Raw genomic sequence first — 25,544 nt, forward strand, 5'->3', positions numbered from 1 at the left:
CTTTTTTTAATTTGTATTTTCCATCTCTAGCTTTTCACTAGTCTTTCCTTCAGTCTATAATACAAAGAGGTCTCTCCTAATAATGAACAAATGAATTAATGAAGCCAACAAATATTTACAGAACACTTAACTGAGTTTGTTTTCAACATTCTACAGAGATGCTCTAATTATGGTTAACAGTAACCTCCTAATACAATGCCAATTTCTCATCTAAACAGTTTAACTCCAGAATTCCTCTTTAACCTTTAACTATGCTGCCTCCCAATATCAGCAACAAACATAGAAGAGTTAAGAGTCAAAAGAGAAGATGAACTATATGAAGAGGACATGAAAAGGAAAGAGTTTTCTACTGTTACGAAACAAAGTTCAATTGACTAAATTTTATTTTATTTTATTTTTTTATATATTTTATTGATTTTTTACAGAGAGGAAGGGAGAGAGATAGAGAGTTAGAAACATTGATGAGAGAGAAACATCGATCAGCTGCCTCCTGCACATCTCCTACTGGAGATATGCGCGCAACCCAGGTACATGCCCTTGATCGGAATCGAACCTGGGACCTTTCAGTCCGCAGGCCGACGCTCTATCCACTGAGCCAAACCGGTTTCGGCTCAATTGACTAAATTTTAAAGATCTTATTGGCTTTATTCCATGAGGCATGGGTCAGGCAGCATCCCATTAGCAGATAGAATGGAGCTCTGAAGAGCTGTATAAAATGAAGGAAGTCTTTTATAGGCAGGAGAGGACAAGGAAGTTACCAGCAAGGAGTGTGAGGTCACCTTCCTTTGGGGGACAGCAGGGGTCCAGCAAGCAGATTACCTCACTAGTGCTGACCAAGTAATTACAGATCGACTGGTTTAAGAGTCCACTCCTGGGAGAGGTTGAAACTGTCATTAAGTTAGGTATTAAGTCTCAGTTTGTATTGTGGAGTTAACACAAGTGACTCCATGTAAGGCCTGTTGTCTGTTTTTTTAACACTACCTAAATCACAGAAGATGATCATGAAATCAGTGTGTATAACAATCTCAGTAGCTGGGTCTTAAATAGGGTCCATGTATCCTTTTCCAGTTAATACAAATATTTGTGTTCCACACTCCCATAACTTTTCCTGATTGTTCTACAATGATCAAAGTAAAAGAGAATCAAGTACATGAACTATTTTATATTTTAAAATGAAAGGACAGGTTTTTTTTTCTGTAGAGGAAAATGTCCAGGCCAACGTTAGGTCATTCTGACCACTTGTTATAGAGTGAGGAGCAAGAAACAGTATTAAGATTCAAACATTAATTACTCCCTGGTTAAAATGATCTCTCTTGCCACAGGCAAGTCAGACTCTGAGGTCAAACATTAAGTTAACTCAGAAACAGGAGACAGCAAAGAAGAGCATGGAACATTCTGTATCTGGTAAAAAGTCCCTGCTTCAGCCAACCCCTCCCCCTGCAAGTTCAGTGATTGAGTTATGGAAACTTTCTTGTGTGGTAAAACTGGGGACTTTGTCTTCTAATAAGACACTGGCAACCTGACAATGAGCCAATGTTCTGCATATGGTTTGTTACGGGTCATACGCTTAATGTTATTTTCTGGAAATTCTCATCTTTCTTTAGTGAGAATACCGGACATGTCATCTTAATCATGATTTTAAAGTTACACTTGGTTCTCTTTAAGAAACATGTCTAGGTTTCTCTCATAAGATAAAGTCTAAATAAAAATCAGTTTAAATCTTAATGAAAAAAAGAAGACAGCAATAAATATGATGCCTTTGAAGCTCTAAAGTTCCCTGGTTCTTGGTTCTGTCCCTTGACTTATTTCAACCCAGGATGCCAAGGAGTGAAAAACTCCACTACATGCCTACTCGTTCTTTCAGAACCTTCTTTCTGTCCTCCTGCCAAACATCCCATAAACCAAAAAGCTTTTTCTCAAAGCTGTTATTTGTATTCTAATCTCTCTCAGAATATCTAACTGATTCGTTACATCTGTTCAGATTTCCATACATAACTAGACAAACCCTCTGATTTAGGAATGGATAACAGAATACCTTTCCCTAAACCTAATGACACTGGCAATTATTTTCCAGCACCGTCCAAAAATTAATCGACTAATTATTATTTCTGAGGAGAATCATTTACATTTAAAATTACAGTAATGTTTAGAACTTCAAATGCATAAAAGAAGCTGCAAAACTGTTATTCTCCAGAGCATTTGAGATCTTGCCCCTAGGCACATGTCATCAGTTTGGCTTAAATACACTCTTATAAAAACTAAAATGAAATGAAATAAAATAACAGTAAATTTTGAAAGTAGGGCTTACATTCTCTCTGGGACCTTAGGACTATTGCACAAAGACACACTGTACTAAAAATACCAGAGGCCAAAAGCACACTTAGGGTACCCTACTCGGCTGGCCACACTACAGTTACCGTGAGACCAGGAGCCCTCGGGGAAGGAATTTTCCTTGAGTCATCAGTGTAGCATTCAAACCTGTATAAAATTCATACTAAACCTCCTGCTACAGATGTAATTGGTCAACACTAACACTTTCCCTGCCACCCCGGGGAGGTGAGTAGCCTTGGCCTGGCAGGCCACAGGCACACCAGTAGTGAGATTTTGCCCAAATTTGATCATAGACAAAACTAAGTTATCTTAACTTATCGAAACTAAGGGTTATCTTGCGTCTATGTCCAATCTCTCTTTGGCTTCCCTTATCCTTCTGTGTTTTCATCAGACCCTTAGGCTCCTTACCATGTGCTCACCTATCTTATGCTAAGAAGTGCTCATATTTGTTCAAAACAGAAAAATACATGAAAACATTTGAAGTATCTATCAAGGGAGAGTGGATGAATAATTACCCAATGGAACATATAACAGTCAAAATAAATAATTTTCAGCAACACACAATGATATTAGCAATATAATAAGTGAAAAGTTCCAAAAGATTACATATGGTATGAACCTCTTTTTATGAATTTAAAAAAACACTAAAATAAAGAATTATATAAGTTAATTATTTTTAACCACTCAGAGCTCATTTCCGTAATAAAAGGGAGATAAATACGCATCATACATGGCTGCAATTAGAAGTAAACATCAGTAATAATAATAATGTATGTAGAATGCTCAAAGTATGTTAAAAAATAGTACCTTCAAGAATTATTTATGTAATCTTTGATAAAAACTTTGTCCTGGTTAAAGGCATTTTATGAATCAGAGAAGAAAATAAATGGGTACTTTCTTTAAAGAGAAATAGGCTTTCCCTCAATCTTTCCTCAGAGCACACAGAGTCACTTAGTAGTCTACCTTTCCATCCAGTCAGTAGACATTTTTGAAAATGACACTTTGAGAACACAGGTAACATAAAACTTAAGAGGAAAGGCATTTTATTTTATTTTAATTTTTATTATATATTTTTTTATTGATTTCAGAGAGGAAGGGAGAGGGGAGAGATAGATAGAAACATCAATGATGAGAGAGAATCATTGATTGGCTGCCTCCTGCACAGCCCACACTGGGGATCGAGCCCACAACCTAGGCATGTGTTCTTGGCCGGAATCGAACCCGAGACCTTCAATTGCAGGCCAATGCTCTATCCACTAAGCCAAACCGGCTAGGGCAAGAGGAAAGGCATTTTATTTTTTGTTTTTTTAGAGGAAAGGCATTTTAAAAATCCACATGCCCAACCAAAGAACTTATATGCATAACCCATGGACATAGACAATAGTGTGGTGAAGGCCTGGGAGGGGATGGGGGGAGTGGGGGGATTGGGGAGGCAAGTACAAGGTGGAGGGGTTCAATGGAGAAAAAAGGGGGACATCTCTAATACTTTCAACAATAAAGATAAATTAAAAAATTAAACACATGGTTTGAAATATCAAATCACTGACATGAGTTTGTTTCAACTAAACTATGTAATATTTTGATATAGGACATTTCACATTTTGACTGGAAGTTGGAAAGGGTATCAGTAGCCTCCTAAACTGGAAAAAGAAATTCTACTCAAAACAATGCTACTCAACTCATGTTGTTTGAAAGAACAGTGGACACGGAATTAAATAACTGTGGCAGAATTCACATTCAAATCTGGATTTATTTTGTCCAAAGCCCGTGTGGTTCTTTTCATCTTCCACTCCATAGCTGTCCTTACTCTTGAGATTCATTTTTCATTCTTCCTTGCCTTAGTATCTCATAATTTTATTTTAAATTTGAACTGTTGCTGACTTTTTGTCTTTTGATATTTTTCTCGACCACAGCAATTCATCACTTCCTTAATTATGGGTACACAGTTTTAAGATATCCTTAAAAAGGCTGTATTCCAAACTTTCCTAGTTTAGTTTGATGATTTGTTATACCATTTAGAGTTTTAACAGTGTGAAGACGAATTACTAATAATCAAAGAAGAATGGTTCTACAGCAAGCTACAGGCAGTATTTTGAGTTCAACTCAACAATGGGTCTAAGGCAGCCGTGGGCAAACTACGGCCTGCAGGCCGGATCCCAGGCCGGATCCGTTTGAAATGAATAAAACTAAAAAAAAAAAAAGACCGTACCTTTTATGTAATGATGTTTACTTTGAATTTATATTAGTTCACACAAACACTCCATCCATGCATGCTTTTGTTCCGGCCCTCCGGTCCAGTTTAAGAACCCATTGTGGCCCTTGAGTCAAAAAGTTTGCCCACCCCTGGTCTAGGGAATCACTCTGTCTTCCTTCCCTTTTCTGAAATAGACAATTAAGCTACTTATTTTTTTTAACCTCACCCAAGGATATGTTTTTTCATTGATTTTTAATTTTATTTTTTTCTGTTAATCCTCACTGGAGGGTACTTTTCCACTGGGGCAGTGATGGCGAATCTATGACATGCGAACTCATTTTTTTGGTTGATTTTTCTTTGTTAAATGGCATTTAAATATATAAAGTAAATATCAAAAATATAAGTCTTTGTTTTACTATGGTTGCAAATATCAAAAAAATTCTATATGTGACACGGCACCAGAGTTAAGTTAGGGTTTTTCAAAATGGTGACACGCCGAGCTCAAAAGGTTCGCCATCACTGCCCTGGGGACTGAGCCCATAACCCGGGCATGTGCCCTGATTGGGAATTGAACTGTGACCTTCTGGTTCATAGGTGACGCTCAACCACTGAGCTACGAATGGCTGGGCAAGTTTTTTTTTAAAGTTACTAACTGCAGTATGATGATCAGATTAGAAGGGAATGAAACTGGATGTGGGTAGATGAGACAGGGAGCTAACTAATCTAATTCTTTAGAAACTCCAAAGGCTGGGGAAACAAAAGGTGGTAGTGGTGAGGATGTAAAAGTAGCCAAGAAACTTCCTTCTATACATGTTCAGCATGGGAAAAGGAGAAAGGAAGAATGGAGGGTGCTGTGAGCACAGTCACTCCTACAATGTGGGTTTATGTGGTAGTTAGCTAGGTATACGTCCTTCAGAATTTTCTCAAGGTGGAACACTATTCTCTATGAACAGAGGAAATGCCTTCATAGTATTTAAAACTAAGGAACAAGGGTATTCCAATTCTTTTTTAATGCAGCATATGGTTACTTTAAAACCACTTTATTTTTAAGGATTCAAGCAACAAAAAACTGGAGTAATTAAATTTTAATGTACAAGCTACAATCCATATTTATAATCAGAACCAATGACTGGCTCCACTGAGTATATTCTCAAGAATATGTTTTTCCTCAATTTTATATTAAAAACTAAATAGAAAATATTAAAAACTATTTTGATAAAACATACCATATACAGAAAAGAGAAAATATAATATACCATGTATGGTTTAAAGAATAATAAATCTAACACTGATGAATTCACCTCAAAGTGGCCATTTTTTTAAATAGCAGAAATTTTCCTAAATGTTTTGTTTCATAAATGGCTTTTAAGATAAAATTTTATGCCAAAACTACATAAAGGACACTTCAAGGTAACACTTTCCCACTATGGGTCAGTAATGCTATTAAATGAAAAAAAAAAAAAAAAACACCTCTCTCCCGTAAACACTGAATAAAAATTCACATATTTAAAAAGTTTCATTTAATATCTGACAGTACTCACATTCCAGCTGACAGCTAATTTGATTAACCAAACAAAATGAGTTTTTCTTTACTGTTTTATCAACGTGAACTACCCAAATTTGTAACACTACCATTTAAAGCATATGTTAAAACTAGTTTTTCTTCTATACACATGAAAATAAAAGTTTTGGATAGAAGCCTTTAAAAATGGCCCGTTTTTTCTCTAGCAAAGTAATAGGTTCATAACTGACATATTTTGGTAATATTATGCCATCTTATCATGTCTTATACTACGAAAGATTAATATTTTATATAAGGTTTGTATTTAAATTAAATGCACCTGTGTATCTGGCTAAAAGACATGGCATTGTATTAAAGCATTATTAAACTGTAACAAAACACATGTCTTTATGTAAAGAGAATTTCTTATTTTCCTGGACGGGCTATAGTCTCAAACTCCAAAACTTCTTTTAAATCAAGAAGTGCATGACTTACTATGTTCAGTTTAATCTGAGCCTCATCCTTCCCTGCTACAGTTCAAGAAAGTCTTCTTCAATTTAACTAATAATAGGGCAAAAGATATTTTCTCAAAAAATGAAGAGCTATCACAACAATTCTATCCCAATAAAGTCTTTTATACATTTCCTCTAATTCCAACAGTGATACTAATATTAGTCCTTAAAGAATTACTCACCCAATGAAAGCCACCATCTGTTCCACTATGTGTTTGCTGAACGTTATTATAACAAAGATTTTCTGTAAAGAAAACACCAGTTTTAATATTAAAATAGTTATTTACTATTAATAAAATATTAAATATTTCATCAAAAAACACCAGTATAAATTCACAATTCTGATTAACAGCCTAAAAAGGTGAGGTGCTGCCCCTAAATGCAATTTTTAAAATTCTTTATAAAAAATATCATTTCCTACCTACTTTGTATTTTAAAGATGTTTTTTCCTAAACACAGTTCTAGTCTCATTAGGATACGTGACCATGTCTGAGGGAAAAATATGAGTCATGAAACCGAAGGCTGGGTAGACATTCCACATGTTTTATGTATCTTAGAATGGTGTATACAACTGAAGTCATGGGTTCCCATGTGGCCCCCACCACTGAAATGAAAGCTGACCAGCCTGATGACAGGGTTTTAGGCTAAATCTAATCCACAGCATCTGAAAAGACTGTCCATCCTTCATGGAAAGTTTTTATCATGAAAGTTCCATTCTCAGGTCCTGAAGGAGCTTGGCTGCTCAGGATTAGGGTACAAACAAAGCCATAAACAGATTAGTGAGGATCTGTACCAGACCTGGGTCATTTTCAATTTGGTGTTATTGAGGTAGTCTCCATTAATGAAAAATGTTGATACCTTACCTCACAAGTAAAGATGCCTTTAGGGCTAATGTGTAATAAATATTTTCAACTCAATAAATGTTACAAAATGTACTTACTATGGATAATATAAGGCATTACTATTACTATTTTTTAAAATATTTTATTGATTTTTTACAGAGAGGAAGGGAAAGGGGTAGAGAGTCAGAAACATTGATGAGAGAGAAACATCGATTAGCTGCCTCCCACACACCCCCTACTGGGGATGCGCCCACAACCAAGGTACATGCCGCTGACTGGAATGGAACCCGGGACCCTTCAGTCCCCAGGCTGACGCTCTATCCACTGAGCCAAACTAATCAGGGCAATATAAGGCATTATTAAGGATTTAAGGGAACAGAAAGACAAGAATACTTCAAGCCCTAAAGATACTTATAAATTTTTCTATACACAGTAGAAAGATGGTAAATCCTATGTCGTCTATATGTCTATATGTCTATATGTCTATATGTCTATATGTCTATGTCTATGTCTATCTAAAGATAAAACTATAAATGCCATTAGTGGTAAAAGCAATGTGATATCCAAGTTCAGAGAAAGGGCCTTTGCAGGTCTGGCTCAGTGGATAGAATGTCAGACTGTGGACCAAAGGGTCCCAGGTTAAATTCCGGTAAAGGGCATGTACCTTGGTTGCAGGCTCCTCTCTGTCCTGGGCCCTGGTGGGGTGTGTGCAGGAGGCAACCAATCAATGTGTTTCTCTCACATCGTTATTTCTCTCTCCCTCTCTCTTCCACTCTCTAAAAATTAATGGAAAAATATCCTCGGGTGAGGATTAAAAACAAAAAAAAGTTCAGAGAAAGGAAAGGTTACATAAGTACAATTAACTAACTTCAAGAAGGTGATATTAAAGTTTAGCTTTAAAGGAGTGATAATTGATTAAATGTGAGTAATTCTAGATTCTCTACAAATTCCTGTTAAAAAAAACAACTCTTTAGTGCTTTGTTGTTTTTTGTTAAATAATATAGCCTTTGTAACCAAAAGGGAGAGAAGGCAAATAAAAACAATTAAAAAAAAATCTAGCCCAGCCAGCGTGGCTCAGAGGTTGAGCATCAATCTGTGAAACAGGAGGTCATAGTTCGATTCCTGGTCAGGGTACATGCCCAGGTTGCAGGCTCGATCCCTAGTGTGGGCCATGCAGGAGCAGCCGATAAGTGATTCTCTCTCATCATTGATCTCTCTCTCTCTCTCTCTCTCTCTCTCTCTCTCTCTCTCTCTGTCTCTCCCCCTTCCTCTCTGAAATAAAAATATGTTTTAAAAAATCTATTCATTATAAATCTCAGGAAAGTGCTTACTTTAGACGAAAGCTTATTATTTGAAACAATAAAGCAATGATATTTTAATTAATGTCCTAGTATTAATAGACATTGGCAGCTTCAGTATAAGGATATTTGTAAGGAAATGAGAATAAAAAAAGTTCGTAGTCCTTTTTAGTGTTTGTTTATGCATCTGTTAACTGGAAAAAGATACCTATCTTATGGAAAAAGCAAGCACATACAGAGGTCAATCAGGTACAAGATGGATGATGATTTTATAAACAATGTTATACAAATGGCGTATGAAGATTATGAAACTAATAAGACTATGATAGATCCTTTAGGAGAAAAGCCTGAATATATGGGGGGTGCTTCTAGTATCCATACTAAAAGCCAGTTACTTGGAACTATAAATTTTTTACTAAGAAACAGAGCTAATGTCTTCTCTCTCAGTGATCTCACCAACATAATAAGCTTTCCCTACTATCATTTCCTAACATTCAGAATAAGCCAAATGCCCAGATAATTGCACAATTTAATTGCTTAAGAACAAATCATAACTTTAAATGTGTCTGAGTAGGAGATTCTACCAAGTAAATAAAAGGCACAGATCACTAACCAACCCTCTCGACCAAGTGCAAAGAAGAAACAAGGGAAAGGGGAGAGAGGAAGAAAAAAAGATATGGTATAGGGAACTACTGGTGTCCAAATGTACAAAAAAGAACCTATCTGTATAAGAAACGTCCTTCAATGGTAAGAAGAATCATAGATAGATTCATTTATTAAATATTTATTAAGTACCTACTACATGCCAGATGCTATTTAGGCAGAATGCCTCGGTGAGCCAAGACACAAAAATCTCTGCCTTCAAGGAGCCTATATTCCAGTATAAGTGTGTGCGGTGGTGGGTGGGAAGGTAGAGAGGGAATAAGCAATACACATGCTAAGTAAATTGTACGGTATATGAAGTATATGCGAGCATGCTGACTTCTCAACTTCTTCATTATTTGTTTTTAAGGATCCTTCTACAGCCAGAGGACCTCAACTTGTCCAGTGGAAGGGGAAATCCTGATTTAACACTATTAGGTGGGCTGAACTGAAATTTTTAGGGGTGGTTTAACAGATGACAAAATATCAATAAAAATAACAATATTTATCAAGGAAAGTTGTCTAAGCTTAAAGAAGAGAACCAGACGAGGAGATAGGTTTATTATTAGATTACAGAAAAATCTGTTTCAGAAATGGTTATAATGTTTATATTACTTGTTAGTATTCTTACCCAAGGAATGAGAATGTCTGTTGCCCTGAGCTATATCTGGGTGTACATTAAGTGACATGCCTTTAGAAAGTACATCTCTTTGATACAATGGAACATAGCAAACATACCGCATATTCTAGTTTAGTGAAGGAACTCAGATTCTTTCCTTTCAGAAACATGAAAGGATTTTAGCTTTCTTTTTTTCCTTCCACTCAGAAACAGTGAATGAGCTTTAACTTTATAGAATTTGGTTTGAATTCCTGGGCCTTAGGCAAGTATTTTATCTTCTCTAAAACCCAGTTCCCCCATCAATGAAATACGGATAATAACTACCTCACAGGATTGTTCTGAGATAATCAATGCCAACTGCCTGGTATAGGTCCTAATAAATTCCAGGCATCAAACAATTCAGTTTCCTTAATCACATAAATAATTATAGTTAAGAAGACAATGCAAAAGACTGGAAAAAAACACTGAACTTGAAGCCAAAAGACTAGGGTTCAAATTCCAGCTTTACTTACTCTCTTAGGTACCTATCATTTACTAACCTCTGTAAGTTTGATAATTATAAAATGGGAGTAATAATTTCTCCCTCCCAGGATTATAATAATTAAATCAGATGGCATACACTAAGTGCTTTAAAGTGTGAAACACTACACAAAAAATAAGTATAGCCAAAACCGGTTTGGCTCAGTGGATAGAGCGTCGGCCTCCGGACTGAAGGGTCCCGGGTTTGATTCCGGTCAAGGGCATGTGCCTGGGTTGCGGGCACATCCCCAGTAGGAGATGTGCAGGAGGCAGCTGATCGATGTTTCTCTCTCATCGATGTTTCTAACTCTCTATCTCTCTCCCTTCCTCTCTGTAAAAAATCAATAAAATATATTAAAAACAAATAAGTATTATCATCACTTGAAAAAAACAACAAAAATGTTCTAAAAATATACTATTTTGGACTATTCTGATTAGTTTCATATCCTACCACTATTGGGTACTGTTAGCATAATACATTTTCCTATAATTTTTAGATTATTACATAAAGCAGGATGTGTAAGTTTAATAGATCCCTAGAAGAACTGCTGTTATAAAGGGAATTAAATCTGTTGTTACTTTCAAAAGACTCCCTACAGCTAAATGCTAGCTTCTTTTCTCCCCACAAAAGAACTGAAAAGATTACAAGACATTATCTTCACGTACACTGCAAAATCATGTTATTCACCATAATATTTTATTACTTGAAAAATCCTGTTGTGATATTTTAAATCTTTACTAAAGAAACTAGCATTCCAATATTACAGAACCCATATTCATTGAACAATATACTTAATATAAGTGGGGGAAAATATTCCTTGAAGGAGGAAAAACATATCCTTGAAATTCTGAGCAATTATCATGGCAGGACAAGCTCAATAACTCATTCCAATACCAAAATCTAATATCAGAGACTGGGCAGTAGACGCAGCTGAAAATTTTCTGTTTCATTCTCTTCTTCTAAGAACTAGAGGTGGAGAGGTGTTAAGAAGAAACAGGGGGGGATAGACGTGTTTTTAATTATTAAGGAATCATGCCAGGGCACAGACATTACTCACTGTTCTTGCCTTTCCTTTGGTGAATGCCTCTTTGTTGCAAACCTCATTGATTAAGGAATTCTTTCCAGGTTAATTTTAGTTTATTCTGGTGAGATTTGCCCTTAGAAGGAAACAGTTCATATCACAGTCCTAGAAGCACATATGCAGTTCCTCTCATTTAAGTTTTTTAGTCTCTTTTCTCTCCTTTGTTCATATAGTATACACTAAACATTTTGTTAAAAGTGTCTTTGAAGGCTTGCTGATTTTCACTTCTCTCACCACAACCCCCATCTTTCTCCCTCTTCAGAGACCCCTTTCTTCCCCATTCTCCCCAACACTAACATCTGTCTGCTTTTCTGTAAAGAACACTGGTATCTTGAGAGGAAGTGTTACACAGTGTGTGAAAGAAAAGTAGAATTAGTGAAAGGCAATATTATCCCAGCTCATGGTCAGTAAAGATACATTTTTGGACTATGTATGTGAAAATGACATGCATTTTCCTACATGGGAACACTGTTTTTGTTTGGTAAAGGTCTTGCATAAATAGTTTCACAAGGCAAAAAGTGAATAAACAAAGAGATGAAGGAACAAAGGTAGAAGGAAAGAAGGAAAAGAAACAAGGAGAAAGATAATAAAGGACACAACTTTCCTACAAGGACAGGGAAAACCTGCACAAAATTCACTAACCTCTAAATGACATGGCTGAGCACTGAAGCAAGCGGTCAACCAAAAGAAACAGAACCAGAATCTTAACAATTCACCTTGGAATGAGCAAGAGAAACATGCCTTTTAATGGTCTCGTCATCATTAGGTAGGTGATGAGAAGATACAATTACCTGAATATGCATCTTAATTATTGCTTTTCCAATCAAGGTTGCACCAAAGAAAGTCCAAAAAGGTACAAGAAAGTGTCCGCATGTTATTCCAGCCAGATCAAACAGAGGATTTGGAATCTGTAAATAAATAAGGAAGTTAAAATGGAACTTCCAACATACAATCCAAAGAACAGTTTCATTTTACCACCTATGAGTAAATCCTTACACTACAAAGAGAGGTATGTGCCTTGATCAGCACTAGACCGAGCAAATATTCTAACGTGTCCATCAACTGGGTCTCACATTCATCTCAGGCTGTTGTTCAATCTGTTCAAAGCAAATCAGCCATCCTTTTGCTTGTATTGCTTATGGCCAATGTCTCAGTAATATACTTTTTTTCTATCACATTAGAATTAGATAAATTCCCTAGTAATTTAACACCAGTCAGTAGATTGGTTGGCTATTTGGTAGCTGTTTTCTTTCTTTATTTTTTTTTTTTACACATAATTTTTATTATAATAAATGTTGAGGAAGGGAAAACCTAAAATTGAAAACTCTTTGTATTTATTTATTTATTTTATTTTACTTTTTAAATTTTTTAGTTAGAATGAAAAATGTACCTAAAGAAGTTTGACTTAACTTGAGTAGTGGATGAAAAAGTTAGAGATATTTGCTGAAGGAGTAGCTGTTTTCTAAGGTGAGATATACATGAGAAAAAGCCTTAAGATTATTTTAGTAGTTGCTAGGTTTGAAAATCTTTAGCGTGAAATAAGAATATAATCTAGAAAGTGCTCACATCTATATATACCAAACATTGTTGTAAATTCACAAATATATTTCTAGGTGGATGTGCTTTTATTTCTCAACATAAAACATCCATTATTTATATTTTATTGTAGGAAAGCCCAAGGCTATGGATTGTGTGATACATTTTAGAAAGAAAGTCAAGTGTGGAAATACAAGAGCACTGATTCAGATATTTTGAATACTCAGTCCCAGACAAAGAAGTGATTCACAACAAATACCTTTTCTAAACATTCCCACATTTCAAGAATGCTAAAAGACAATTTCACATAAAAATGCAAAGACACCACAAGCTATTTGAGTGCTTCATCCATTTTTCTCCCATAGAAGTACTCTGTCCTTGTGGCTTTTGGCCAAACCATTTATAAATCAATTTATATCATTTCATTTTTGAACTTACAAAGAAAAGTCTAGTTATATAAAAGATACTTGTCACATAGGTCCTTTTAAAAATAGTGCCATGACTAAATTAGAATTCAAGTATTTTTTTGTTAGTAATATTTGGATTCAATGACTCAGTTTTGTTTTTAAATTTAAAGCCTTCATGCAATTTCATCTGACTTACAACCATGTAATAACAGTCTCACTTCACAGTCTCACATCAGTCATTTCTTAAAAATTTTCATGTGACCCTCAAAACTGTGAATTACAATTTTAATAGTTTTCCTTTTTTATCAGGCTCCACCTCACAAACGAGCCTGAGGATCCACATATATAATCTTAAATCCTCACCTGAGCCTTTGCAATGAATGTTGTATTGCCCCATTTTGAAAATTAAAATCTAGGGTTCAAAGAGAGTAACTTGATTGAGGTTACCTAGCTAGTAAAAAGTCTAAACTGGTTTAGGAACCCAAGTAAGCCTGACTCTAAAGCCAATTCTTTCTACTATATCACACTACAACATACCTATAAACTGCTCAAATAGTTAAGATCAATATTGTGATAAAGAGCTTCTATGTTAAAAAGAAAAAAGTTCGATCATAAAAATTTCTAGTATTGCCAAGGTCAAAAGATAGTAATTCAGGCACAGATATGCTTTGGAATAGCTCTAGAATGTTGATATCAGATTAAAAATTTTGGCACCCAATGATCTCCTTTTTGTCCATTTGCTTTGCTAAGGCTGGAAAGGGGGTTCTCAAAGATGTATTATTGTTCTAGTACATAATGGATAAAGTAGCTGGTATCAACAGAAAATAATTTTGTGAATTTTACTTATAATGGCAGCTTTATCAGTATCAACCAGGTGCACCTAGTTATTCTGGTCAAATCCACCAGTGAACTACCAACAGTTGTGTACAGGCGACCAAAGAAAACTTGGATCAAAATGCTCCATTTCAAATATAGTTAGTTCTATTATATAGAAAAGGACCAGGATAAAAACCCATCAAAGAATGTTAGTTTCACAAATCTGTAATTTGAGACATTAATTAAGTAAAACCAAATTTTTTAAATTTACAATCAATATTATTTTGCATTAATCAGGTACAGCATAGCAGAGAATAAAATGTTTGACATAAAGAGCGTCTTAGTTCACTGTAGCCAAAGATGCCCTTAACTTTGCCACAGACATTCCAATTATCTAACTAGGTGTTAGCGTCACTTAAGGCAGGTTTTATACACATTTTCTTTACAGTTAATGCTTGAAACTTCGGGAAAAGATGACTTATCTATATCTCTGGAAAGAATGAAGGCATTGTTATTTGGTTAAATGCACTTCATTATAAATTCTCCACGGGAAGGATGGCTTTTTGTCTCTTTTGTTCTTACTGAATCAAGCCATTTAGGTCTGAAGTCATCATGGCATGATGAAATGCTTAAAAGTCAATAAACAAAATATGAACATATTCATCAGAAAACAGCTCATTTGATGAGTAAGATGAATGATTAATAAAATTAGATACCCGTTAAAAGTGATAGCATTATTGTTCAAGCATGTATCTTTAAAAACAAATTGGATCAAAACATAAATCTAGCATTTACTGGAATTTCTCACTTTTAATACAATTTACTTACTGAAGCACAGGCCAAAATTCCAAAAAATCCAACCTTCTGTACTAGGTTTTGTACTGCCAGCTTAGCCCGGGAGGCAAAGTCCTATATAAAAGAAGGATATCAAAACATTAATGAAAAGTACAAGGAAGGAGGAAAAATAACTGTTTATAAAGTTTATAATATTAAATGCCTCATGATCTGAAAGCATTGATTCATTTAATGAGATGAATTATTTTTAAAAATTACAGGTTGCACTAGAAAACATGCAAATAGAATCTTGATAGAACATTAATTACATCCTTAATGATAAACTTGTACCAGATTTCAAGACTAAGCTAAAACATTGTGACTTTAGTTTTTGCATCCCCTCTGGATTATCTAGGGTTGAACAAAATGCTATAAACTAACCATGAACAAACTCATTTTTTTTTTTTAAATACTGGCCTACCACATCTATTTCTCTTTCCTTCTACAATTCACCAGACTTACTCCCGGATTAATACCAAGGTAAGAAATCATAAGATCTTTCAAGATAGCCAGTGAAGCCGAAACCGGTTTGGCTCAGTGGATAGAGCGTCGGCCTGCGGACTGAGGGGTCCCAGGTTCGATTCCGGTCAAGGGCATGTACCTGGGTTGCGGGCACATCCCTAATGGGAGATGTGCAGGAGGCAGCTGATCGATGTTTCTCTCTCATCGATGTTTCTAACTCTCTATCTCTCTCCCTTCCTCTCTGTAAAAAATCAATAAAATATATGGAAAAAAAAAAAAGATAGCCAGTGAAGACACCTGGGCTGATCACTAGCCAGAAGATGGAAACCAGTTATGTGGCAATAACTAAGCATTCATTCCACCCAAAAGCAAAGTAACAGCCTTCATCTGCACAGCCTGTGCTGGTTTTTATAAAATGTTTTCACAAACGTTTTACTTGAGCCTTTCAATACTCCCGGGGTATAAATAGGGCAGATTCTTCAGACTCTGAAATCAGAGGGTTTCCCCCCCTCCATTGCCATTTCTGAGGCTGAAACATACATTTGGCTGGCCAATTTATTTTCACAATTTTCTTCTTCCAGCATATTTATGCTACAATTATATATATGTATTAGAAGCCCGCTGCACGGGATTCATGCACTGGTAGGGTCCCTAGCAGCTGCCAGCTGCTGGTTGGGTACTCCCTCCCTTCCCCCCGGCTGGCCCTGCCCCCTGGTCGAATTCCCGGACAACTCCCAGTTGAGGGGACAATTTCCATATGCTTTTATTATATAGGATATGTTTTTCTTAAAAATACCATTCTGATATTTGATTATAATTATTTTCTGATTTTGAAATGGCATATATTCCAATCAAATTTTCAATGGAAATAAATGATATGATAAAAAATATTAGTTAATATATAAATGTCTTTTTAAACAGTGTTCACATCATAGAATATCTTCCTCTCCCTTTGGTTCAATGCTCTAATAGGCAACAATCTTACAGAAAGGTCAGAATATAAAAAATAGAAGGTTCCTTCATAGAACAGAAACAGGATTTAAAGCACTTCTCTAATCCACAACATAAGTTGTATATTTCTACTTAAAAAACCACACACACACACACACACACACAAACTTTAACAAATATGCAGAATAACCCTAGCAAATTACAATATTAAATATTAAAAATTTAAAAATGATAATACCTTCCTCCTACTTACTTGAGGATGGTGAGAAAGTCAAAGGAATTAAATCAATAATGTATATGTATTTTTAAAGATCCTATATAATAAGAGGGTAATATGCAAATGGACCAAATAGCAGAATGTCTGGTCACTATGACACACATTGACCACCAAGTGGCAGACACTCAATGCAGGAGCTGCCCCCAGCCAATTGGGGCCTGCTGGCCAACCTCTTGGTTCTTTCTCCCCAGCCAGCAGGCTCCAACTGCCTGATGGTGAATGAGGAACCGGGGGCGGGGGTGGGGGGTGGGGTGGGGGGCGGGCCGGCTGCCGGTAGCCAGGGAAGATGGCCCTGATCTCAGGCCAGGCCTAGGGACCATACCCATGTACGAATTTCATGCGCCGGGCCTCTAGAATTAATATAACCACTTTCAAGTATATAGGCTCTCAAAGTTAATCATTAACTAAATTCTACAATGTAACTTTTATAATTTTACAATTTATTTCCAAAGAGATAATTTTTCTTTTGGGAATTAGCCTTATTTTTTCAGTAAGTCATTATATCAGATTTAATATTTTTAAACAACTGAACGACTATGGTAAAGGGCACTTTACATTTTCATTCAGATTTCTAACTGAAGATTTATTGTTTCCCCTTAAGTGAACAACTATTGCATTAAGAGTGAAATATTGTCGAAACCGGTTTGGCTCAGTGGATAGAGCGTCGGCCTGCGGACTGAAAGGTCCCAGGTTCGATTCCGGTCAAGGGCATGTACCTGGGTTGCGGGCACATCCCCAGTAGGGGGTGTGCAGGAGGCAGCTGATCGATGTTTCTCTCTCATCGATGTTTCTAACTCTCTATCCCTCCCCCTTCCTCTCTGTAAAAAATCAATAAAATATATTTAAAAAAAAAAAAATAAAATACTTTAAAAAAAAAGTGAAATATTGATTTAAAAACTGTTAAAAATATAATAAAATCAGCTTTCCAAAATAACATATTTTAAAACAAATTGCACTTCTTTTTCTTTTGAGTAATTTGTACAATTCAAATTACTAAATTTGTCATTTATAAGAAGTACTAAATAAAAACTAGTAAGGCATAATGAAAAGAAATGTTTTGAGTTTTTAAAATATCAAACAATCCTATTAGATTACGAATGAGTTATAAAAATTTCATTAATATAGCCTAAAGTTAAAATATAAATTCAGGAAAATGCCTTCTTCTATAGCCCTTAATATCTTCACAACAAATCCACTCTAATAAGAGTCAAGATGGTACTCAATTGTTAAGAAAAAGAAAAAGAAAAAATATATATACAAATTTTATTTTAAGGATAACATATTTATTAATATATTTTCCAAGTCAGACATACATGGGAACATTTTTCTATCACAGAATTTATACACCCTTCAATATGTAAAATCATAGAAAATTAGATTTTTGCATAAAATAGCATAAATAAGGTCAACTGTATTTAGAAGGTTTGGCGTCCTGTTTCCTTTAAAAAAAGCTTTTTATTTTCAATTACAGTTGACATACAATATTATAAGTGTCTCTTTTCTTTTTATCTTAATTTCAAGGCTTTAGAATCTTATTATTTATTTAAACCAGGTGACTATGGTAGTGCGGTCATGTTAAACTGATGGCATTTTTCTATTAGAGACACACACATATATATATATTTAAATTTAAAATAGTATAATTAAACCAAACATTATGCAGATCACTTAATATACAAAATAATAAAAATATTTAAGCCTACAGAAGTTCAAGGAATCATGTTTTTAAAAATATCCTGAAAGTAAGGAGACATTATATCCCTTGAGGCAGAATCTCTGTACTCAACAGAAATCAGACAAGAACAAAGGAAAATAGACTCCTTGTTCTTTCAGATGCCTGGGTGCCCATCATCAATTATTCTTAACAGTGTTTCAAGAATTTTTGTTTCAGGGAAGTTACTCTATCCAAATAAATGAAGTAGAAACCTCCCTTAACCATTTTCTTTTTCAAAATTAATTTTTAGCTGGCATATCTTACAAGGAAAACAAATTAAGTGTCTTTTAAATGGGGAGTTTTTACTTTTTAAAAAGTCTGAAAGTCATGTACTGAAAATGGATTTCATAAATCTAATTATGTGCTTAACACACACGCACACAGTGACCATGCTACTTTCAGTTCCTATAATTTATTTTCCAGGTCTTTCACAATATTCTCAGAATTAAAATTACATTATACTTTCAACCACCCACACACATTTATTTAAATTAATGTTTTTCCTTGCCTGTGTAATTCAAGCAAACTTAGGGGAGCATTGTATTAGTATTCACAACAAATCTAAAATATTTTACAATAGTAAAAGTACTCATGTTTAGATTTCATAGACACAACCATATTTTGTTTTTATTTTAAACATTTTACTTTAAAGCCATATATTCAAAAGTTTGATATGGCTCTAGAGTAGTGGTTCTCAACCTTCCTAATGCTGCGACCCTTCAATACAGTTCCTCATGTTGTGGTGACACCCAACCATAAAATTATTTTGTTGCTACTTCATAACTGTAATTTTGCTACTATTATGAATCGTAATGTAAATATCTGATATGCAGGATGTATTTTCATTGTTCGTGACCCACAGGTTGAGAACCGCTGCTCTAGAGGCTTATTAATATATTTTTATTGAAAATATCATTCTTTTACTGTCTAAAATATTTTACATGTAGTTGTACTTTCCTGTTTGTTGCACTGTAGTTTAAAAACTTCTTTATTTTTTAAAAAATAATTTAGTATTTTTTCATTATTTGCATAATTTGACAGCTCCTTCTTAACAGGTTGATTTTAAAGTAACATTGTCTAGGCATTAAAATATTTATATTTCTCCCTGCTTTAAAAGAGAAAGAACTGTACTGTGGGTATATTATTTGACAATAAACCCAAATAAACACACACACACATCACAAACCAGCAAAAAATTCCTCTTTTACTAAAGTTTAAAAGAACCATTTAAAACAAAATTTGCTATTCTTTTTAGGCTATCAAATAAGATAAATAAGGCAAGGGAAAGTATGCACCAATAACAAACAACAATATCTTAAATAAAAAGTTTAACAAATTAGTGTGTTAGGTATTCAATATTCAAATAAAATATAAAAGGAAATTAGTATTTAATTTTAATGGTTTTAGAGTATTTATGGGAACAATGTAGTAAGTTTAATTTGATTACTTCCTCAATTGTTATTCTTCATTTTTAAAAAAATCTGTACAACTAAAACCAAATTCCTTTAAATAGTTTCATTTCTCTGGATTCACATTTCACAATGTTTACCTATTTCACAATTTAAGTGCCTGAGAGGAACGTTTCATTCTCTCGCCCTACCTAAATAAATAGCATGCATTTACAATTAGTTATCACATATCACTTTTCACTTTTTAAAAATAAACAAAATACAAATAAATAAAATTATCTTCCCTACTCCCACTGATATTCATGCTTCTGAAAGGAAGAATGAGAGACACTAGGAATATTTCCCATTGACTATAAGAAGACAGAAGAAGAAAAGTTAAATCCTTATCACTGAGATTTAAAGGATTAATAATAATATTAATAATAAACCACACAAAGCCTTCAAGTATAAATAATCTGCACTACTTTTGCTTCACATTTCTTTTCCCTAAAAAAATACATTTATGATTAAGGGAGAAGAGAAACTGTATTGCTAAGCATAATCTACACTAATAAAAGAGAAAAATGGTAATTGGCGTACGGCGATACCCTTTTCATTGGCTAATCAGGGCTATATACAAATTAACTGCCAACTAAGATTGGCAGTTAACTGCCAACAAGATGGCGGTTAATTTGCATATGTAGGCACAATGCAGGGAGGCAAAAGGGAAAGCAGGAAGAAGCCCCCTGCCACTGACAGTGATCGGAAACCCAGGGGGGACCTAAGAGCTGGGGGGCAGGGCAAAGGCGGCCCCAGGGCCGCCTTTGCCCTGCCCCCCAGCCATGATCGGAGAATCAGGTGCCTTTTCCACCCTGGCCAGTGATAGCAGGAAGTAGGAGTGGAGCCAGTGATGGGAGCTGGGCACGGTCGAAGCTGGCAGTCCCAGGAGCTAGGGGTCCCTTGCCTGGGCCTAAAGCGAAGCCCATGATCGCGGGGCTGCTGCCACTGCGGGTCCCCCCTGCCCAGGCCGGACGCCTAGGCCAGAGGCGTTAGGCCTGGGCAGGGGCGGAGCCTGCAACCGCGGGGAACTGGGGGTCCCCTGCCCAGGCCTGACACCTCTGCCGGAGGCCTCAGGCCTGGTCAAGGGGCCGATCCGGTGATTGGTGATCGGAGGGTGATGAGGGTCAACTCCTCTGGCTGAGGCATCAGGCCTGGGTGGCGGGCGGAGCTGGGGATTGGGGGATATGATGGTCCCCTTGCCCAGGCCTGAAGCCTGGGTCAGAGGCGTCAGGCTTGGGCGGGGGGTGGAGCAAGCGATCAGAGGGAGATGGGGGTCCCCTGCCCAGGCATGATTCCTGGGCCAGAGGCCTCAGGTCTGGGCGGGGGCCAGAGCCAGTGATCCGGGGGAAATGGGGGTCCCCTGTCCAAGCCTGACACCTCTGGTGGAGGCGTCAGGCCTGGGCAAGGGGCCGATCAGGCGATCAGAGTGTCATGGGGGTCTAAGCCTCTGGCTGAGGCATCAGGCCTGGGCAAGGGGCAGAGCCAGCAATCCGAGGGGCAAGGGGCCAATCCTGTGATTGGAGGGTGATGGGGGTCAACGCCTGAGGGCTCCCAGTATGTGAGAGGGGGCAGTCTGGGCTGAGGGACACTCCCCCCCCCCCCACACCCAGTGCATGAATTTCGTGCACCGGGCCCCTAGTTAGCTTATAAAATATTAGTCTTTGAATCTACAGATGTCAGATTAGAGCTAAACATATGAAATAACATTTACCTTCAAATGGCAACAGTCATCTATTTCATTTTCATAAGTGGTCACATGAAATTTCAAGATCTCTTTAAAAAGTGACAGTAAATTCCTATACGTGTTAAATGACTGCAATATTATCATAGATAAATATGTATTTGGTTAATAGTTGATGTTAGAGTTGACCTGTTACCATTAAAGTAATGGTAAATTTTATGAATTATCTGTCTTCTTAACCCATGATTTTTAAAACTGCTGAAATGCTCTTCTCGGAGTTGGTATTAAAAGTGGTTCCACAGCCACTATTAAAAATCACAGAGCAAATGTTGCAATAATAATTCCTTGTGTAAAAGGGAAATTTATATTAAAATTTATTGTATTTGTGAAGTTCTTTTGCCATCTAAAACATGTTAGTATGTCCTAGTCAATTGTGTTGTGGCAAGCAAGTTAAACTCTATTAACCAGAAATGGGGCTAACCTAGTAATAATGACAATGTTGTAAGCTGTTTCAGCATCGTTGACACTCTCTCTGAAATATTAACTTGTTATTAAGATCCCAATAACCATGTAATTATTTTCTACAATGTTATCATATTCCACATAGTAAATACAATGAAAGGGTACAATAATTCTCATCTTCATGGAAAGTACAATGAATCATAATTCATAATCTTTAAATCTTTCTCCTCTTAAAAACAGACTAAAATGTGTCTTAATTGCAATTTTCTACCCATTATTGGAGCTCTTTATAAGTTATTTTCATATAAAAATGTAGAGCATTAACTCACTCAACTGTTCACTCAATTCAGTGAACAAAATACTTTTGAAGTATATTTTCTTTTTTTTAATTTAAAAAAATATATATTTGATTGATTTTTTAAAAATATATTTTATTGATTTTTACAGAGAGGAAGGGAGAGGGATAGAGAGCTAGAAACATCGATGAGAGAGAAACATCGATCAGCTGCCTCCCGCACACCTCCCACCAGGGATGTGCCCCGCAACCAAGGCACACGTCCTTGACCGGAATCGAACCTGGGACCTTTCAGTCCGCAGGCCGACGCTCTATCCACTGAGCCAAATTGGTTAGGGCTTTGATTGATTTTTTATAGAGCGGAAGGGAGAGAGATATAGAGTGAGAGACATCGATGAGAGAGAAACATCGATTAGCCGCCTCCTGCACACCTCCCACTGGGGATGTGCCCGTAACCAAGGTACATGCCCTTGACCGGAATCGAACCCGAGACCCTTCAGTCCGCAGGCCAACGCTCTATCCATTGAGCCAAACTGGTCAGGGTTGAAGTATGTTTTCAAATGAGTTACACACCATCCATTCTGTTCTTTGAATTATAATGGACTCAAACACACTCATGAAATGGAGGAAATAAACTCTAGGATAACAAGAAAAAAATAGGGATATTAACTTGATAAGATAAATTATTATGACAGTAGGAAGTAGTTAATAAATTTAAGATGCTGGATTACAAAATGCACACACATTTACCAGAAAAGAGAATCAGGACAGTGTTGTGCAACTTTTTCTGAAAATGAAATGTTTTGATGTCCAATTTATGGCATTTACATAATTAAATCAGAGATGATCACTGGAGTTTAAATAAAGTAAAAATTAGGGCAAAATTCCAAAATAGTATAAATAGAATACATCACATAAACACATTTCCATAAAGCAAAGCAAAGAAATTTTATTTTGAAACTAAGAGATTTAGAAATTTTAAGAAGAGATTCTAGAGTTCTGAATCAAGATGGTGATGTAGGAGGATTATGAACTCACTTCCTCCCACAAACAAACTGAATATACAGCTGCAACCTCTGCAAGAAATCCAGAAACTAGCTGAGTGATTTCTAGTCTGATTCCCTGGCTTTTTGTGGCTGCCCCTGAGGATATATCCCTGATAGCCTGACTCTGGTAGCCAGTGGGGCTTGTGTTCATAGGTTCAAGGGATGGTAGCAAACACAGAAACAATTCTTGCCTAGCTATTCCTACAGGGTTCAGTGCAGAGAGAGCAAACAGAAATGCCCATATTCCAATCTCTCCCTCACAGGAGTATATTTGCATACTTTAAAATTTGCTGCCTGAAGACTGTATCTAGATGCTTAGTAAGCTACTCCCCTTTGGGACACTGACAGGTCTCAGCACACCCTCAACTATTGGGAGACACTAAAAAAAAAAGACAAAAGACAATGGCAAAGGACTGAGAGACAACCAAAGAGCTAGGGCAGAGTTGAAGGATAAGGCTCATCTCCTACAGGAGGCCACTCCTTAAGAGTGGGAGAGGTGGATGTTTTATCTAACGCATAGAAACCAACACAGAGAGTGAGTCACAGAAAATGGAAAATGAAGAAACAAAGGAATAAGTTCCAAAGGAAAAACAAGATCTAGCCACAGATAAAGACCTTAATGAAATGAAGATAAGTGATCTATCATAGAGTTCAAAATAATGCTCACAAACATGCTCACTGAGGTCAGGAGAACAAAGATAAACAGAGTGAGAATTTCAATAAAGATAGAAAATATAAGCAAGTCCCATACAGAAGTCACTGAGGTGAAGACTACAATAACTGAACTAGAAAACTCAAAAGAGGGGTTCAACAATAGACTAGCTAAGGCAGAAGAAAGAATCAGCACACATGAAGACAGGGCAGTATAAATCCTCCCACCAGAGGAGCAAAAACAAAAAAGAATGAAAATGAGTGAAGATATTAAGAGACTTATGGGACATCAAAGGAATATATATTTACATTATAGGAATCCCAGAAAAAAAGAGAAAGTATGGGGAATAAATATTTGAAGAAATAATGGCTTAAAAACTCCTGTATTCTGATGAAGAAAATAGACATCCAGATTAGGGAAACTCGAAATTCCAAGAAAGTTGAATCTAAAGAGACCCACAGCAAGATACATTATTAATTAAATTGCAAAAGTTAAAGACAAAGAGAGAATCTCAAAGGCAGCAAGAAAAATAGCATGTTACGATGCTACATACAAGAGAACCCCAGAAGACATAAGTACATTTTTCAACAGAAATTTTGAAAGCCAGGAAGGAGTGGCACAAATATATTCAAAGTACTGACAGAAAATAACTTCCAACCAAAAATACTCTATCCAGCAAAGTTGTCTTTCAAAATCAAAGAAGAAATAGTTTTCCAGATAAGCAAAATCTGAAGGAGTTTAGTACCACTAGATCAGCCTTACAAGAAATGTTAAAGCTGAAACAAAAGGGCACTAATTAGTAATATAAAAACATATTATAAGTATAAACCTTACTGGTAAAGGTAAATATATAGTTAAATTCAGGACAATCTAATGTTGTGAAGGTGGTGAGTTAATCACTTATAAAGCTAGTATGAAGTGTAAAAGACAAAAGAAGTAAAAATAATTATAACTACAATAATTTATTGAGTACACTGCTGGAAGCCAGTCCATCCTTGCTGCTTGACACAGTCGCTGCAGGATAGAAACATCTGCACAGCATATGTTTCAAGGGACCTGGTGTATATAGCATACTGTTCTTAATATGTTTGCTTCCCTTAGCGCTGTGTGTTTTAACCAAGGTCACCTCTCCGAGAAAGGTTGTTTCCCCAGGCAGGGATTTTTCCCTGAAGTTAGGGAGGGGATGAAACTCCCTTAACTAAGTGCCAGGAGGGTAGTTAATCACTTTTACTACAAACAATCATGCTTAAGCCACATAATCTTTACTCCCTGGAATGGAGATAAGAAACGCCCTAACCTTTGTAATAGAAATTGACAGGATTAAAATCAACTGGTATAAATACGGATGTAACAAGACAATAAACAGCAGAACCTCTCTGGAGATCCAGACCAGAACTTGGCTGGAGATCCTGGCTAGAGATCC

General features: G+C 36.1%; 1 protein-coding gene across 1 annotated transcript in view; it reads right to left on the reverse strand.

Moving 5' to 3' along the window:
- The window catches only part of VMP1 (vacuole membrane protein 1), a 102,191-nt gene that overhangs the window by 15,048 nt on the left and 61,599 nt on the right, over positions 1–25,544 (reverse strand). Inside the window, exons 9-11 of the mRNA XM_081109040.1 lie at positions 15,128–15,208; positions 12,332–12,448; positions 6,721–6,782 (exon numbers count right to left, since the gene is read on the reverse strand). Coding sequence (XP_080965166.1) covers positions 6,721–6,782; positions 12,332–12,448; positions 15,128–15,208 — 260 coding nt within the window. The remainder of the gene's footprint in view (positions 1–6,720; positions 6,783–12,331; positions 12,449–15,127; positions 15,209–25,544) is intronic.

The sequence above is a fragment of the Myotis nattereri genome, assembly GCF_964212035.1.
Source record: "Myotis nattereri genome assembly, chromosome: 16".
Lineage (NCBI taxonomy): Eukaryota > Metazoa > Chordata > Mammalia > Chiroptera > Vespertilionidae > Myotis > Myotis nattereri.